Source organism: Bufo gargarizans, chromosome 8, assembly GCF_014858855.1.
Source record: "Bufo gargarizans isolate SCDJY-AF-19 chromosome 8, ASM1485885v1, whole genome shotgun sequence".
In the NCBI taxonomy this organism is placed as follows: domain Eukaryota; kingdom Metazoa; phylum Chordata; class Amphibia; order Anura; family Bufonidae; genus Bufo; species Bufo gargarizans.
In genome coordinates, this window is record NC_058087.1 from 3091817 (window position 1) to 3108544 (window position 16728).

The following is a 16728-nucleotide window of genomic DNA, read 5'->3' on the forward strand; positions in this document are numbered from 1 at the left end:
TCTGAAATATGTTAAAGAGAGAACCATAGATTTCCTCTTCCAGGGGAGGTAACACCCAAGTCGCGTGATTCTAGAGAAGACCTGACAGCTGAGAAGAAATGCTGAATATACATACATTATACGTCCTCCACACCCTTCACTATTATTTCATGACATCATCTTAGACTGCATTCTTGGCCTTGCATCATTATACTGAAAACCTTCCAAAGTACAGGGTGGATTGCAAGCGCTACTGTAGCGGGCAGAGCCTTATAAATTAATCATTTCCTCTACTGCCATCTCCTTGGTATTATTAGAGACGGGACAGTAATATAGAATTATTGGGGCAGCTGTGATCATAGATTTATATCTAGGTCCATACATATTGAGATCAGCATGGTTATGGCTGTTGTGTCTGCAATTAAGAATTGAGTCTTCCTTGTCTAAAGGCAGTGTCGGACTGGGGTTCCTTGGGCCCCACAAAGGAAATGATTTTCGGGGCCCAACCACCATATCTTCAATAAAGTCTAATAGGCTTTGATTCAAAAAAATAGACCCTGGTGGCACATGACTGGTCCCAAAGGTACCTTCAAATGGGATTTTTTTTCTCCAGTGGAGATCTTCAGGTACTCTTATGGACCAGTCCAACGCTGTCTAAAGGGGAGTTCCAGCCAACGATGATCTTCTGATATCCTATAGACTAGGAATGCTAGAACATTGTACTGGAGGAGTCTGTGAGCTTGGATGACACAAGACTGTGCAGGCATCTTTATCTATTGCACTTGGGTCGGTGGTGTCCTGGTCCATGGCTTCTATGAACAGTGGCAGATTGAGCCAAAGTGCTCCGTCATTTGGGGATCTCCAACCATGCCACTACTTTAAAGGGGTTGTCCAACATGGCTGCTTTTTTTTCCAAAAACATCTCCACCCCTGTCCATAGGTTGCCTCTCAGCTCCATATCAGTGATTTGGGCTGAGTTGCAATACCACGTACAACCTGTGGACAGGTTTGTGGAAGACAGCAGACATTTTTTTTTTTAAACTGGACGACCCCTGTAGGGGTTATCTGATTATTTCTAACAGATGACATGTCCCCTGGATAGGTCCTCAGTATCTGATCAGTTGGGGTCCTACACCCGGGACCCCCGCTGATCAGCTGTTTGAGAAAGCACTGGTGCTCTTGTCAGCGCTGCTGCCTTCTCACAGCTCACAAAGCACAGCAACGTACATTTTATAGCGGCTGTGCTTGGTATTGCGCTCAGCCCCAAATATTATGGCTTTACCCTTATCATTTCTCTCATTCACCAAATTTGGCATTGAACCTGACCGTCCTGTGTTTTTTATTCAGCCCAGTCTGTAGATATGCTATATACAGGTTCCAGGACATATGCACCCAGTTTTAGGGGGTCATGTAAGAACTAGAAAAAATGTAGGGGGTGGCATGAGCTAAAAATAAAAAAAAAAACACTTACCTTGTCGCAGCTTCTAGATTGCAGTGCTGCACCCCCAGTCTCCACTGTTTGCAGTGCCCTCTAGACATTTCTCAAATACTACACCTACCTACCTTTCCATAAGGAGTGAGCACCAAGTGCTGTTTAAGGGTTCTTGCACCGGGAAACATGGTCTGTGTGTCGGCCACATCTCCCCTGACTTGAACTGATGGTATCCTAGTCATTTATGATACAGTCAGTTCTTATCTGATCGCGGGCCATTGCACTGTACTCACAAGATGCGGCCGACACATGGACAGATCACAGTTGTGTGAGCCCTAGGTTCCAGAAAGACCCCAATATGCCCCACCGCTATCATAGGACTATCGGCGGTATGAATATGGGCCCCAGAAATGGATACAAAGTAACTAGGATCTAGGTGAATGTAATCCTTATCTTGATAGAAGAAATCAACTCAAGACCCTGAGATTGATTTGGTTTACGGGGGAATTGCTCCAATTAAGGTGGTCCGCGGCGATATTAATGACTAGAGTCATCGTCTTTTTCCACTTCCTTCATCCAGCAGAACTGCAATGCAAGAAATGAATCTACAGTCAATACCTGTAATGCACTTTCAATATTTTTTATCTGGATGCATTGATGTTCTGTATAATTGTATTTAGGATGAGACCGACGATTGATTTTTCTGCTTCTGATGATTTCGGACTGTCAGGGAATTGAAAGGATTTACTGTCTTTGCTGGGTGAGATGCTAAATGTTTTCATAATTGCGATAATTCAGAAATCTGATATTACAATATAACTTTTTTCCGGCAAAGAACGGCAAGGTAATCTGGAATCTCGTGGACAACATGCAGAAGCCTGAGCAGTCATGACCAATTATGGGACTCTGCTGGAAAGTGATCATAAGGAAAGCTCTCCTGGCCTGCTTCTTAAAGGGGTAATCCAGGTCACATCCTCATTGGGAATAGGGCTAACAGAGATATTTACGGGGAGCATAGAAGGGTCTACCTCCAGGGGCGGACTGGGAACCTAAAGTGGCTGTGGAAATAAATACCTAAAAGTGGCCCCATGTTGTAGGCAAGTCTAAATCGACAGAAGACGAGGCAACACAAGTAGCACAAGTAGGCAGGGACAACAGAAGTAGGCAGGACCAGGAATACTGTAGTGCAGCACAAAATACCGCCCCAGAAGAACCAAATGTCATAGTGCAGCATAAAATACTGCGCTACCACCATACACAGGATACAGTTGAATTTCAGGAGGGCGCCTGTGGATGCTGGCCGGGCATAACTACCTGATGTTCCTGCAATTAATTAATGCAGAGAGCATCAGATCACTATGTACCTGGCCAGCTGCCATGAGAAGGGCTTGGGTGACCTCCTGGGCATCAGCCCTCTGGGAAATTTCTCTGTAGGTTCTGTGAGGCCAGTCTGCCTCTATGGTACACTCATCCACCCCACAGTGTGCGGTGTACCTGGGTGAAGGTGGACAGGCTGAGCACGGCCCCCAGGTGGTGACTGGCAGGTGGTGCGACTTCGAGTGATGGTGGCAGGCTATGTAGATGCAATGCTGGGCAGCAACCAAATAGTGCAGATTGTGCTGCAGATTTCAGTGCTGAAATACTGTGGGGAGTCATTTATTAAGAGCGGTGTTTAAGATGCTGGTGTTAATAACCCCTTGCACTGGCGGTGGAGCCAACGAAGTTATGATAGGCGCTGGCCTCTACATAACTTTGGCGCATCCACCGCCGGTCTGAATGTAAGCCAGCTTCCTTGCTGCCGACCCGTCCTCTTTCCAGCCCACATCACACTCCCTTCTTTTAGACCTGGCACAAGCAGGGAAAATTCCCAAATTGTGGTGCAAATAAACTTTGCGTCACAATCTGCACCAGATATACGGCGTATACGCCTTTATACTATATACTGTAGTAAGTAGAGCAGTAATGCAATTTATATTTATTCATGTTGCCGTTGTTTGCATGTGTCTTTGTGCATGGCAGTGTGCTGCTTGCATTTATATTGCAGCCATGGTAGCGTGCACCTGAACCCTGGCGCTGGTCAAGCTTTATTTATTGCATTGTACATTTGGGGAATGGTTGCCCTCATTTGGACTGTGCACTCCCTGCCCAGGGTTTCTAATCATAGTATAATATAGCTGCATTCTTCATTGTCCTACAATTTCCAGGCCAAAAGCCCAGTAGAGGCAAGTCTGATATTTTAGGTCCTGTCTGCGGAAGCCACCTTGTCGCTGGTGGATGGGCTCGACACAATGTTCATAAAAAATGTGCTCAAAGAGCATCTTATTTTCAAATAGTAAGTATAAGAGTGATGCAATTTACATTCATTCATGTTTTCCAGCATTTGCAGGGGTCTTTGTGCATGGCACTTGTAGTCCTTGAAATTGGTGGATTGGTCGTAGATTTTATCCTTTGCATTGCAGAAGGTGAAATCTACAGTAGAAATCCACAACATAAACTGACATGATGTGGACTTCAATCTGCAATGCCTGTCAAGTTATGTGCGGAGTTTCTTGCGGACTCGTGAAAATCTCATTCACTTTGCAACTCTAAATGCTGCAGATCTTCCACGTGCAAATCCACTGCATATATGCCACGTGGCCATGCCCTAAGGGCTGTTTAGATGTCTTCTTCTTCTCAAGATCAGGCCCTAAGGCTAGGGTTACACGGCGACATGTGTCCCGTGACATTTATTGAAATGATAGTCTATGGTGTCGCACTGCAACATGCGACGGTGACACGAGCAGTTGCAAAAATCCATCCAAGTTGGATTTCTGTGTGGCTGTCACGCAGTGCGACACCATCCTATCGCGCGACACATGTTGCAGTGTAGTTGTTCCCTTTTTGTCACGCGACACAAGTTGCAGTGTAGTTGTTCCCTTTTTGTCACGCGACACATGTTGCAGTGTAGTTGTTCCCTTTTTGTCACGCGACACATGTTGCAGTGTAGTTGTTCCCTTTTTGTCACGCGACACATGTTGCAGTGTAGTTGTTCCCTTTTTGTCGCGTGACATATGTCACCGTGTAGCCCAAGCCTTTAGTCACAAGTGGTGGGGCAAGAAGATGCTTCAGACTTTGAATAAATTGCCTCTTGTGCCCCTGCTATATAATCCTTATTCAGCGCTTCCTTTTCAATTCCAAGCTCTGTTCTTTCCAGTGCAGTGAGTGGAGCATGACTATAACAACCTATATCCTTGACTCTCTGTCATTGATTTCTGCTTATGTTGGTTTATTCACTTGCCTACTGCTGTAAAGTTCAATGCAATTCAGCCCTAGCTACACTAGAACATAAACCAGGAGTAATGATTGCCATGGTGTCTTTTCCTTAGTGTCCACTAGATGGCGCGCTGGACACAAGGCAGCAAGGGGAAGCTGCAGCATGGTGCTCCCTACAATGAAAAGAGGGAGGATCTCTGACACAGGGAGAGTGCAGGAGGCTGGACACATAAAACCAGCCAGGAGTAGTGAAACAAAGCTCAGTCACCTCTCTATTGGATGTGTTATTACAGCTCTGCTCTGGGAGGATACAGCAGCTGGAAGGGATTGCTGGGAACAAGCTGCTCCTTTCTCTGCATAACTTCTATTGTATCTGCAAGAAAAAGGGGGATAAGTTCACATCAATGAAGGAGAGAAGAAGCAGCCAGAAACTGTCTAGCAAATCTATGATGGATCCCAACCAAAATGTGAAATGCAAAATTGTGGTGGTGGGAGACAGCCAGTGTGGGAAGACTGCTTTATTGCATGTCTTTGCAAAGGATTCCTTTCCAGAGGTAAGTCCCTGCGTCGTCGGTGCACTGAAAGGCTTATCTGGCTACTCAGGGGTTAACAGGCCCCCACTGAGCGCTAATCTCTCTCCCCCATCTGTTCTCAGGGGTATATTATTACTGCAAAGCTCCCGCCAGACTCTCTGCAATATTAGTTACAGGTTTATATTTGATGCAGCGATTGCATCTAGATTGCAAGCTCTGCGGGTTAGAGGAGGCAGGTTGCGTCAGTAGGTGACGCTTTTATTGCAAGCTTAACTTTTCTGCAATCCTTTTCAATTTTGTGTAAATTTGCACAATGTATTTTTTTATATATATATTTTTTTTCTTTATAGGAAATCCATTGTAGCGTCAGGCAGCAATGTATGGAGGGCTCCCCTCTGAGTAGTTACAGATCTAAGTTTGTAGGGGGGATGACATTGCAGTCCTCTGTATAACCTGATTTCTGTCTCTCCGTAGAATTACGTTCCCACCGTATTTGAGAATTACACGGCCAGTTTTGAAATCGACACGCAGAGGATAGAACTGAGCCTATGGGATACGTCTGGTAAGAAAGCCTTCATTTATTTAACGTGTGGCTTTATGTAACGTTTCATGGTGGTTGCTGTAGAACCGGTGTGGTGGGTGGAGGACAACTTGGTTTCATGTCACTGTCCAGGTCAGGAGGGAGTCCTAGACGCCCACCCTGTTGTATCGGACCATATGTTTCAGGAGTTGGTGGGAAGGGGGGGGGGGAGAGGTTGATGCGTTAAGCATTGATATGGACCTCAAGACCCAACTTCAGGTCCTACAGGAGTCTCCTGAGTGATTGCCCGACCATGCTCTGCAGGGTTCCTTGGCTTCGGCGATGACGGAATAGCCTCCCCTTTGCTATGGTCGCCTCATTAAAGTCGCAACTCCGCTGGGGACATCCTCCTCTAGGAGTCGCACCGCTCCGTTCTTCATCCTGCTGTCACTTTTTGCGTTGCCAGGCGAACGTTCTAGCTTTGCGTCAATGCGTTGGTCTGTTATGCGAAATCGCTGCGTGAGGTCACCACCAGCCGTTGCATAAGATCTGACGGGAGCCCCAATAGACCTGCCGTAATATTGCATACTTCAGTGATGTGTAATATGCCCGACTGTTCCATGGCACGTATCAAATGCATGCCTCATTTCTGTCATCACGCCAGGGAGGGTGGCATGTGGTGTCTCCTGACGGCCGGGCCTCACTGAGATCGGCTGTACTGTATAACGCATTTGTATGATTAAAGTTTCCCCCGGTGCAGCCTAGCTGATCTTTATAAGGGTGACATTGAGTTATAATGGGCCTGTAATTTGATTATATAGGTGTCTGAGCAGCTCCTTCAGCCCGTCTTAAAATGCCATGGAGGCAGCTGAGCCTGTGCTGCCGGACACGTCAGACTAATGACCATTGTCATAGCCATTCATCATGTCCGCTGCGGTATCATAAAGTTATCAGGGCGGTCTTATTTTTTTACGTTCCGCTGAGCAGCGCTGCAGAATCTTGGGGGCTTTACATCTGACGTGTCCTAATTGGGGGGTAGATGTTGCTGTGCTGTGGATTTTTATGGATTTTTGTCTCCCTCCATTTTGCGGTAGTCACAGTTGCGATCTCTATTTGATATCCAGCCCAATGATTTATTGCTGTCCCTTAAGTAGCGTAAATAGATTCCTGCGTGCTTTCTTCTAAAGGAAGATAAATGGAGCCCATCTCGGCGTTGGAACAGGAAGGTGCCGTACAATGGAGACCGGAATAGATAGGGAAGTGCTTAGCCCTTCAAATAGAGTATCGAGGAGTGCGCTGAGGAAACCCGTAACAAGCCATATGTGTGTACGTGTGCGCTTTCTCAGTTTCTTTAAGGTTGCCCACACATGCTGCTATTTTCATGGTCGCACCAGCTGTCAATGGCATCTATTGGTTTAAAGAGGGTCTCCAGTTCCGCTCAACATCTGCTGGATCTGGCAGATGTAGAGTCATTGGGACAGCAGATGTGTCTGACATTGCTCAATCCAGCCATGTACGGGCAGATGTCTAATACTGATAGTCAATGAGGCCTTCACCCAACCATCCCTGGATGTGAGCAATGTCCACCATACACACATGTCTGCCCACTTCCATGAGAAAAGTGTAGAACCTATGGAGACTTTCTGGCATGGTTGGGATGTTGAAAGAGATAATGAGCGCTTCTAATCCATGCGATCAAAGCATAGATGTAGGTGATAAGGCTCTTTGAGGTCTTCTTCTAGCATTCAGACCCACCAAGACTTCCAGTAGGCTACTGGACCACACTGTCTGGTAGATATATTGTATATCCTTGGCTGGATTTGCGTGTAGCTGATATCAATTAACCTCTGATAAGGCCTCCATAAACAATCTTCCACATTGTTTACCCCAGTGGTCTCCATTTTAAGCCCCCTCCCCCCATATGTTTGTTCCGTACAAGCTGCTGTAGGTAGAAGGAATGTAGTGGCTCCTATGGAAATAGTTGACATTCCAGAGATTTCAGGCTTCTGGTCTGCTGACTGTGAGGTTGGAGATATGCTGGTAGAGTGTGACTTGATGCTTGCAATTCAATTTTAGGGTTGAGTAGATATTCCCACATCTTCTGACTGCATGCTTTAATTTTAACCCTTTATGGACAGATTTGGTTATTAAGCCCATTACTTGTGAGAAAGGGCTTGACGCGGGGGGGGGGGGGGGGGGGGGGTTGGGGAACTCAGGCTCATGTCAATCATCATAGAAGAAATTCATTGTAACATGCAAGTTGGAACATTCCTTTAAGGATTTATGAATTTACCTCTTTGTCTGTGAATGCAGTATATCTGATAAGCTGGCATCTGTCCTTCTGATTCCCTAAGGAACTCTCCTGTACATGAATATTCTGGAATACTTTAGTCTTGTTTGAAAATCTGATCATCGTGGAGATCAGAATATATAAATATATTCACTTTGCAGAGTGTGTGAACATTCCTGGAGGACTCTCTTCCTAGCAAAATGTAGATGATCACAAGACGAAAGATGATGACAAATGGGGGTGACCTTTGATGACCTGCCAGGCACACTGTAGGGTAGAGGGAGGGGGTCTACGTCCTGCAGCCTCAAGGACATCCTGGTTTCATGTGCAGTCCTTGTAAGCTGATCTCAGGGGACAAAGGGTGGGGAAGATCCTGAGCTTCAGTCCAGGCTCCAGAAAGCTGATCCCAGGCAAAGGAGGATGGGGGAGGAAATGGGAAAATCCCTCATGTTCTGACTTGTGGCTTCTCTCAACTCGTTGTCCTGATATTTTGTCTATGTTCTTCTAATTTCTATAACCTAAAACAAAACAAAAAATCTGTTACTAGAACCTTTTTTTCCTAAAGGCCCCTATAAGGACTAGATTATGGTCAATCAACCATGCCAATTATGTCTATCTAATGGAGGCCTTCCGACACTTCATCCAACAAATGATGTTGGAGGTGGAAGAAGTATTGGCCAAGTTGAATTTAGATTCTTGATCTTCTGCATCTGGTCGTGCGAAATTAAAGATTATTGTAAGACTTTCCTGAGTGAGGGTACGTTCACACGTTCAAATTTCCTGCAGCATCATTTCCGTTGAATCTCCATGAAAGTCCTCGTGGATGAAATTTGGAAAAATCTCATCCACTTTGCTTGTACTGTTATATACTGTGAATTTTCCGTCTGCTATTCCCCAGTGGAAAATCCACAGCGTATCTGCCACGTGTGAACATTCCCTCAAAGTGTCTCGCTGTATATAGAATTTGACCATTACAATTAAAAGCATGGATACAAAAGTGTCCTGTCCTTCCTTCCTAAGAGATTTTTACATCGGCATGGAGGTTGGATGCCAATTTTCTGGTGGAAGGGGTTGGTACCTATCATCAATATATACACCACACTGGTCATGCTGTAGTATAGTGACGATGCAGGTCCTGGATGGAGCATGCCCACTTGGTACTGCAGCAGCGAGTGCCCGTACAGCTTGGTGTCCTTAGTCTTGGTCTCACTTGATCAGGTTCCCAGGCCTTCTAGAGAATAGCGTCTCTTGTGGTTATTGTGGATTCATCTTTCCGCGAAGAATTGTGTTAACAATTATACAAGTATGGCATTGATCAGGCCACATACTTGGAAGTTAAACTCTCCCGGATGAGTTTTGTTTTCTTTTAATTTGGAGCATCTTGTCTAGAATTTACTAAACCACATGTGAAGCGTTTTCTCTTGGCACCATTTCCTTTTTTTTTTTTTTTTTTTAAAGCATTTTCCACCCAAAAGTGTAGGTTTAGCTGACTGTATAAAACAGAATATTAAACAGTTTCTTCCTTAATTTCTCTATTTTAATGGATTTTCTTTTTGTTGTTAAGGGGAAGGTCTTAGCCTGTTGTCATGGGCGGGGCTGTGACAACCTCAGCGTAGCCTCTGGTGCAGGGATTATACTGTACAGCATGGTGCAGGGATTATACTGTATATTATACAGCATGGTACAGGGATTATACTGGTACAGCAAATGTATAGAGTTTACACCATGCCGAACAATATAACCCCTGCGCCATGCTGTACAATATACAGTATAACCCCTACACAGTGTAGCGGTATACTGTATATTGTGTGGCACAGTGTATGCTATATGTGTATAACACAAACATATTCCACATGAAGACTTACAATTACTTGGCTTAGCCCTTGGGGATCTCGGACGGGTTTTTTGGCTGGGGGGATAGGTCTAAGAAGATGCTGTCCCCTCCTCTTTTGCCGCGCTGCACATGTTCTTCTCTTCCATTAGCAGCAGCACATGAGGAAGGAGGCGAGGCCAGCTTGGAGCGGCGCACAGGAACGTCCTGACACTGGATAATCGTGGGTGCCTGTTCTGAGTTCTAGGGCCACCCACTACAGCAATGCACACAGTGAAAATTGTGTGCATTGCCAGGGTGGGCTTCCCCAGAGTAGTGAACAGCCATACACCATTACATGAAGTCCGGGCTGCGGCGGTGAGCGGGCCTACAGAGGTCCTGAGCGGAGACATAAAGGAAGCTGCGCAGCCGCGCGCTCCCCGCGCAGCTTTCAGGGCACACTGGCCAGGAGCCAGCAGCGGGGAGCAGGTACATATGCTTCCCTCTGCAGGTTTGGCCAAATAGGGGGGTGTCTTCCAAAAGCCCCCTAGAAGATGAACAACCCCTTTAAATAGTGTGTTTGTCTCTGGAGGACCTAACTCGTCATTTCATGGGCAGCCTATTGATTTGAATGAGAACTATGTAATGCTTCATTTCCCCAGAGATGGCGCTGTAGGGGAAACTGAACTGGTGGTTTGGGGTTTCTCCACAAGTTCTAGTTGATTAATGAGGGGTCACAGCAGTGAGATTCCATGTAAGCAGGGACTGTCTGAAGTGGACAACCCCTTTAAATAATCTTTAAAAATCTTATCCATTTGCAGAATTTTTGCACGCAGAAATTTATCTGCTTTTTAAAATCCTGCCTCCCCCCAAGTGAAACCTGCAGGATTCGCCACGGATTTCATGCATCCGGGGAATTTTTTGTGGCTCCTCTTGGTCTTGATGCACAGTACCACTATCTGTCCTTTGCTTGTATGCCTTGTAAAGTGCTGATCAAACTGCGTGGTATTCCTTCCGGGAAAATGCAGTAGATGTATTACAGAATTGCACCTGTCAGTGGGGTCAGGTCATGACGAGCAGGGGTCGCCTTCTCCTGAAGTCCAGTTCCCGGCAGATGAATTCGTACCACTGTATACTTTATAAATTCATTGCATTTCTGTAGTTGGAAGATGCAGCATCTGCCCTGGTGCCGGTGCCAAGGCCTGAGCAAGAAAGTTTACATGTCTGCATCAGTCACATCATTATCAGCAGCTGATACCGCACTTACTTGGCAAGGATATGAAATTCGGAGAGGAGTATAATAAAAAACTAAAATATACCGCCACTGCTGCTTAATATTATTGTACCCATTTCTGTGGTTACATATGCCAGTGGAAAAATATGAAATTTTCATAGTGTGGAGGGTAGTGTTCTCCAACGTGGGGCTCTCCAGTTACTGCAATACTACAACTCTCAGCATGCCAGTGGTCAGGGCAGGCTGGGATTTTGGACCATTAAAGAGGGGACATGTCTGTTTTAGTATGAACTCGCATTCCAAATCAAAAGATCTAGACTCCTGAGCATCTTAGAATGTGTGGTTTTTTTCTTTTGTTTTTTTTTAAAGATATTCCTCTGTTATTCCTCCTGGAAATGTATGAATACATTATCAGCTGGTTAATGCTGCGCCCTTCCATCCAACTCTTGTTGTCAGCTCCATCAGGAATGGTAACACCCACTTGTCAGTTTATTTACTCATGCACTTCCAGGAGGAATAACAGAGGAACAGCACCATGCCTAGTTCTAAGAAAAGGTGTCCTGATATAATTGTAAGGGGGGGAATGCAAATATTTCCAGGCGAGCTGACAAGTCCTCTTTAATGTGTAGCCTATTGCTATTACCCAACCCCCACCAGCAGGAATTTTCCTTTATGTGTATTTTCTATGGCACTTTATGTGAATACCTATTAAAGAGGTATGGAAAATTCCAGCTAAATCAATGTATATACAAATGAACTAACGAAAGACAGCTGGAAAAACAGCACTGATTGTCGCATTGACCGTAAAGCAGAGAATCTTGCTTTGGTGGAGCCCCCCAGCACCACCCAATAGCTGAGGAGTTTCTGAGATGAAACCTGCCACTTATAATTATTGCAACTATTATTATGCCCTAAGCTGAAGAATTTATTCCTGGCGGTGGGTGCCCTTCAAAATGTATCACTATTAGTAAATCCTACTGATAAGCTCCACCCCTGAGGAACAGAACATTAATCCATTTTGGTCCTAGTTATGGATTCACTGAACAATAGCCAGCAACGCACAGGGACTGCTGTATATCCACATCTCCTCTGTGGCCTATTATGACCTAGTACCGAGACTTGAAGCAAATCCATTTATTGTCCTGTCTCCTAGCAATCTAGACAATCTTCTAGGTTCTTATCAAGCGTCCATGTGGATATACAAATATAAAGTCATTTGCTCAGCATTGCTACAAATATTTCGGACATCTTTGTGTGTAATCTGTGCCATATTATCCTTAATCCCTGTGATATTGAAACCAGATACCTCACACAGAAGGTGCAATGTGCAAAAGGCACATGTCCGCTTTGACCATTAATGTAGAGGTGCTCAGGTCCAAGAAAAAAACAGCACTGCGAGCACTAAATCTAGTTTTCTTGGTCTGTATATGTATGCTTTGGGCTGTGGTGCTCCTCAATGAACCCTAGATGCCTTTTGGGGATGGGGAGTTTATCTGAAACATTCTGGGGGAGATTTATAAAACTGACTTTGTTGCCCATAGCGTCCAATCACAACAAAGACAGTCTTCCTTTCACAATATTTCGTTTCATTGCCATATATCCTAGTTGCAATGATATTGGGGCCCTAACAGGTTTTGCCTTCTCTGGTCTAGTAAATGAATGCTCATGATGGTCACTGGACACACTGGATAGTGACAAAAGGCTCTGGAACTTGAAGTAATTTACGAAGATAGTGAGGAACCCATAATGGTTCTTCACCTGAAGCTGACATAAAGAAGATTCCGTTCCTTTCCATCGATGACCTCTGGAGTTGGCACCTGGTGCGATTATAATGCTACTAATTCCTGCCTGAGGGTCGGTCCTCCTCTGTCGTCATCATATGCTAGGCTGCTGATTGGCTCAGACTTGTCATATGAGGTCAGGGTCACCAGAGCTTTAGGTTCCTCCAGCAACTGACTTAACATGTATGTGTGACATACTCAAAGGTGAATTTTTCCCATAACTAATCTGATTTGCAATGTCGTTGAATTGTTTTCTGTGCCCTGATGAGGTGCAAACGTCTCCTAGACTGGGTCATTGGTTCATTCATCTTCACTGTTGTGTGGGGGAGGGGGATTGATAACAACTGTAGGTACAAAATGGCATCTCAAGTGGTTCCCTTTTTTTAGTTCCACAAACCATTAGCTTGGAGTGTCCTAGGTTAGCTATGTAGCTACAAGATCACCTTAGGAAGCCTTTTACTGTTATTTCCCCACTTGGTTAGGTCCTTGGAGTCTTGGACTTTGTGTGAAACTTTTACATCAAGACCCAACACAATCTGTGTGAAAAGCCAGATCCCAGACATGTGTTTTTCCCAGTTTGAGAGACGGGTTCTTAAACCCTTCTTCTTCAAGGGCTTAGTAAACATTTGATTATTCGTCTTCCAATTCCTGTGTGGAGAGTTAGCGAAGGCTTTGTACTTTTCCAATCTGCTGCAATTTATATGTGGAAGGATATTACGTTTTAATTAAAAATGTTTGCTATCTCCCTCTTGTGCTCGAGCTCCTTTTGTGTCCAGGATGGAAGTTTTGAGCAAAGCATGAAAATGATTAAAAAGATCTGCCAAAAAATGTTAGGCTCCCGGTATATCTGGATGACTTCCAGGTCTCGATTGTGCAACCTACCCCTGCTAGGACATGTTATGGGCCTCAGTCAGGAGAGGGGGTTTGCTAATGTTCATCAGCAGTATAGGATGTGTGTTCTGTGGGATTGTTTATGTGAAATTCCAGACAAATCGCTTCCTGACTCTTAAATAAGCCCTAGAGTTTGTGTGGCCCAGGCAAGTATCTCGCAACCTCTTCTCGGGAAGATGATCTTCAAAATCTGGCTCATCTTAAACCTCTTTATGATGACCATATATCGCTCTATCATTTGTTGGGTAATCCTTCTCTGAATGTTGGCACTACATAGTATATATTTTTTTTTTTTGTATTATATTTTTTTGGTGTAATTATGTAGATCTCTGTGGCAATGTGTCCACCTCTTTGTTGGATGTTCCACCTCCATCATAAATTCTGTCTCGTTTTGATAACGACAAAATGACAGTCACCTCGACTGGACCCAGCGGACCCCATTAGATCCCTCAAGCATTATTGGTGATGGATCCTGCACTGCCTTTGTAGTAGAAACCACGACGAGGCAGCTGGGAGCACTAAGGCTGGGGCTACATGGTGACATGTATCTGGGGACCTGAAGATCAGGTTGCATTGCAACATCGCATCTAATGTTCATCACAAGAGGGCCGCGATGCAAAATGCTGTGCCTGGAACACAACAGCTGCAAATAATTCAACACAGTTGAATTTTTGTTTGCAAATCACATGTGACTCTGCCATCATTGACTGCAATGCAAGTCGCATGCAACTTTTCACACCTCTAAAATATTGGCGCAGCGGTAAGGTGCCGACAACTGCATTTAGTGGCACAGCTTTCCTGAGACTTGCTGTCGTGCAAAATATGTCACTGTGTAGCCCCAGCCTTAGGGGATGTCGCACAGTATTATCTTTGTGTGGATTTCAGCAGATATATTTCGTGCAGAATCATGCCCCATGTATGCAAGAGGAATTCACGCTGCAGTTCATGCAGTCATGGATTATTTTATTTTTTTTCCACGTGAATTTCAAATCTGCTTGCAAACCGTCTTGGGTAACCATACGAATGGAGCCATTCTGCCTGAGGACCTGTAGCCGTTGTAAATGCAAATTCACAGCTTTAGGCCTCATGCACACGACAGTTTTTTTTCACGGTCCGCAAAACGGGGTTCCGTTGGTCCGTGATCCGTGACCGTTTTTCCGTCCGTGGGTCTTCCTTGATTTTTGGAGGATCCACGGACATGAAAAAAAAGTCATTTTGGTGTCCGCCTGGCCGTGCGGAGCCAAACGGATCCGTCCTGAATTACAATGCAAGTCAATGGGGACGGATCCGTTTGATGTTGACACAATATGGTGCCATTTCAAACGGATCCGTCCCCATTGACTTTCAATGTAAAGTCTGGAGTTCTGTTATACCATCGGATTGGAGTTTTCTCCAATCCGATGGTATATTTTAACTTGTAGCGTCCCCATCACCATGGGAACGCCTCTATGTTAGAATATACTGTCGGATATGAGCTACATCGTGAAACTCATTTCCGACAGTATATTCTAACACAGAGGCGTTCCCATGGTGATGGAGACGCTTCAGGTTAGAATATACAAAAAAACTGTGTACATGACTGTCCCCTGCTGCCTGGCAGGTGCTGCCAGGCAGCAGGGGGCAGACCCCCCCCCCTGTTTTTAACTCATTGGTGGCCAGTGGGCCCCCCCTCCCCTGTTGTTAACTCGTTGGTGGCCAGTGTGCGCACCCCCCTCCCTCCCTCCCTCTATTGTTTTAATACATTGGGGCCAGTGTGCGCGCGCCCCCCCAACCCCCCCTCCCTCCCTCTATTGTTTTAATACATTGGGGCCAGTGTGCGCGCGCCCCCCCAACCCCCCCTCCCTCCCTCTATTGTTTTAATACATTGGGGCCAGTGTGCGCACCCCCCCAACCCCCCCCCCTCCCTCCCTCCCTCCCTCTATTGTAATCATCATCGGTGGCAGCGGAGTAGAAGATTTTCATACTTACCTGGCTGCTGGCTGCTGCGATGTCTGTGTCCGGCCGGGAGCTCCTCCTACTGGTAAGTGACAGGTCTGTGCGGCGCATTGCTGTCACTTACCAGTAGGAGGAGCTCCCGGCCGGACGCAGACATCGCAGCAGCCAGCAGCCAGGTAAGTATGAAAATCTTCCACTCCGCTGCCACCGATGATGATTACAATAGAGGGAGGGAGGGGGGGGGGGGGGGGGGGGGTTGGGGGGGCGCGCGCACACTGGCCCCAATGTATTAAAACAATAGAGGGAGGGAGGGGGGGTTGGGGGGGCGCGCGCACACTGGCCCCAATGTATTAAAACAATAGAGGGAGGGAGGGGGGGTTGGGGGGGCACGCGCACACTGGCCCCAATGTATTAAAACAATAGAGGGAGGGAGGGGGGTGCGCACACTGGCCACCAACGAGTTAACAACAGGGGGGGGGGGGCGCACAATGATATTCAAACTGGGGAGGGGGGGGGGGGTCTGCCCCCTGCTGCCTGGCAGCCCTGATCTCTTACAGGGGGATATGATGGGGTTAATTGTACTATCATATCCCCCTGTAAGAGATCGGGTGCTGCCAGGCAGCAGGGGGCAGTCTTGTACAAAGTTTGCAGTGTATTCTAACTAGAAGCGTCCCCATCACCATGGGAACGCTTCTGTGTTAGAATATACTGTCGGAAATGAGTTTTCACGAAGTGAAAACTTAGATCAGAAAAAGCTTTTATGCAGACGGATCTTCAGATCCGTCTGTATGAAAGCAACCTACGGCCACGGATCACGGACACGGATGCCAATCTTGTGTGCATCCGTGTTCTTTCACGGACCCATTGACTTGAATGGGCCCGTGAACCGTTGGCCGTGAAAAAAATAGGACAGGTCATATTTTTTTCACGGCCAGGAAACACGGCTCACGGATGCGGCTGCCAAACGGTGCATTTTCCGATTTTTCCACGGACCCATTGAAAGTCAATGGGTCCGTGAAAAAAAACGGAAAACGGCACAACGGCCACGGATGCACACAACGGTCGTGTGCA

The 16728-nt window shown here is 46.0% G+C and overlaps 1 protein-coding gene across 1 annotated transcript in view; it reads left to right on the forward strand.

Moving 5' to 3' along the window:
- The first annotated feature begins 4909 nt into the window (after window positions 1-4909).
- The window catches only part of RND3 (Rho family GTPase 3), a 28512-nt gene continuing 16693 nt past the window's right edge, over window positions 4910-16728 (forward strand). Inside the window, exons 1-2 of the mRNA XM_044303734.1 lie at window positions 4910-5217; window positions 5671-5758. Of these exons, the coding sequence (XP_044159669.1) occupies window positions 5068-5217; window positions 5671-5758 (238 nt within the window). The 5' untranslated portion in view covers window positions 4910-5067. The remainder of the gene's footprint in view (window positions 5218-5670; window positions 5759-16728) is intronic.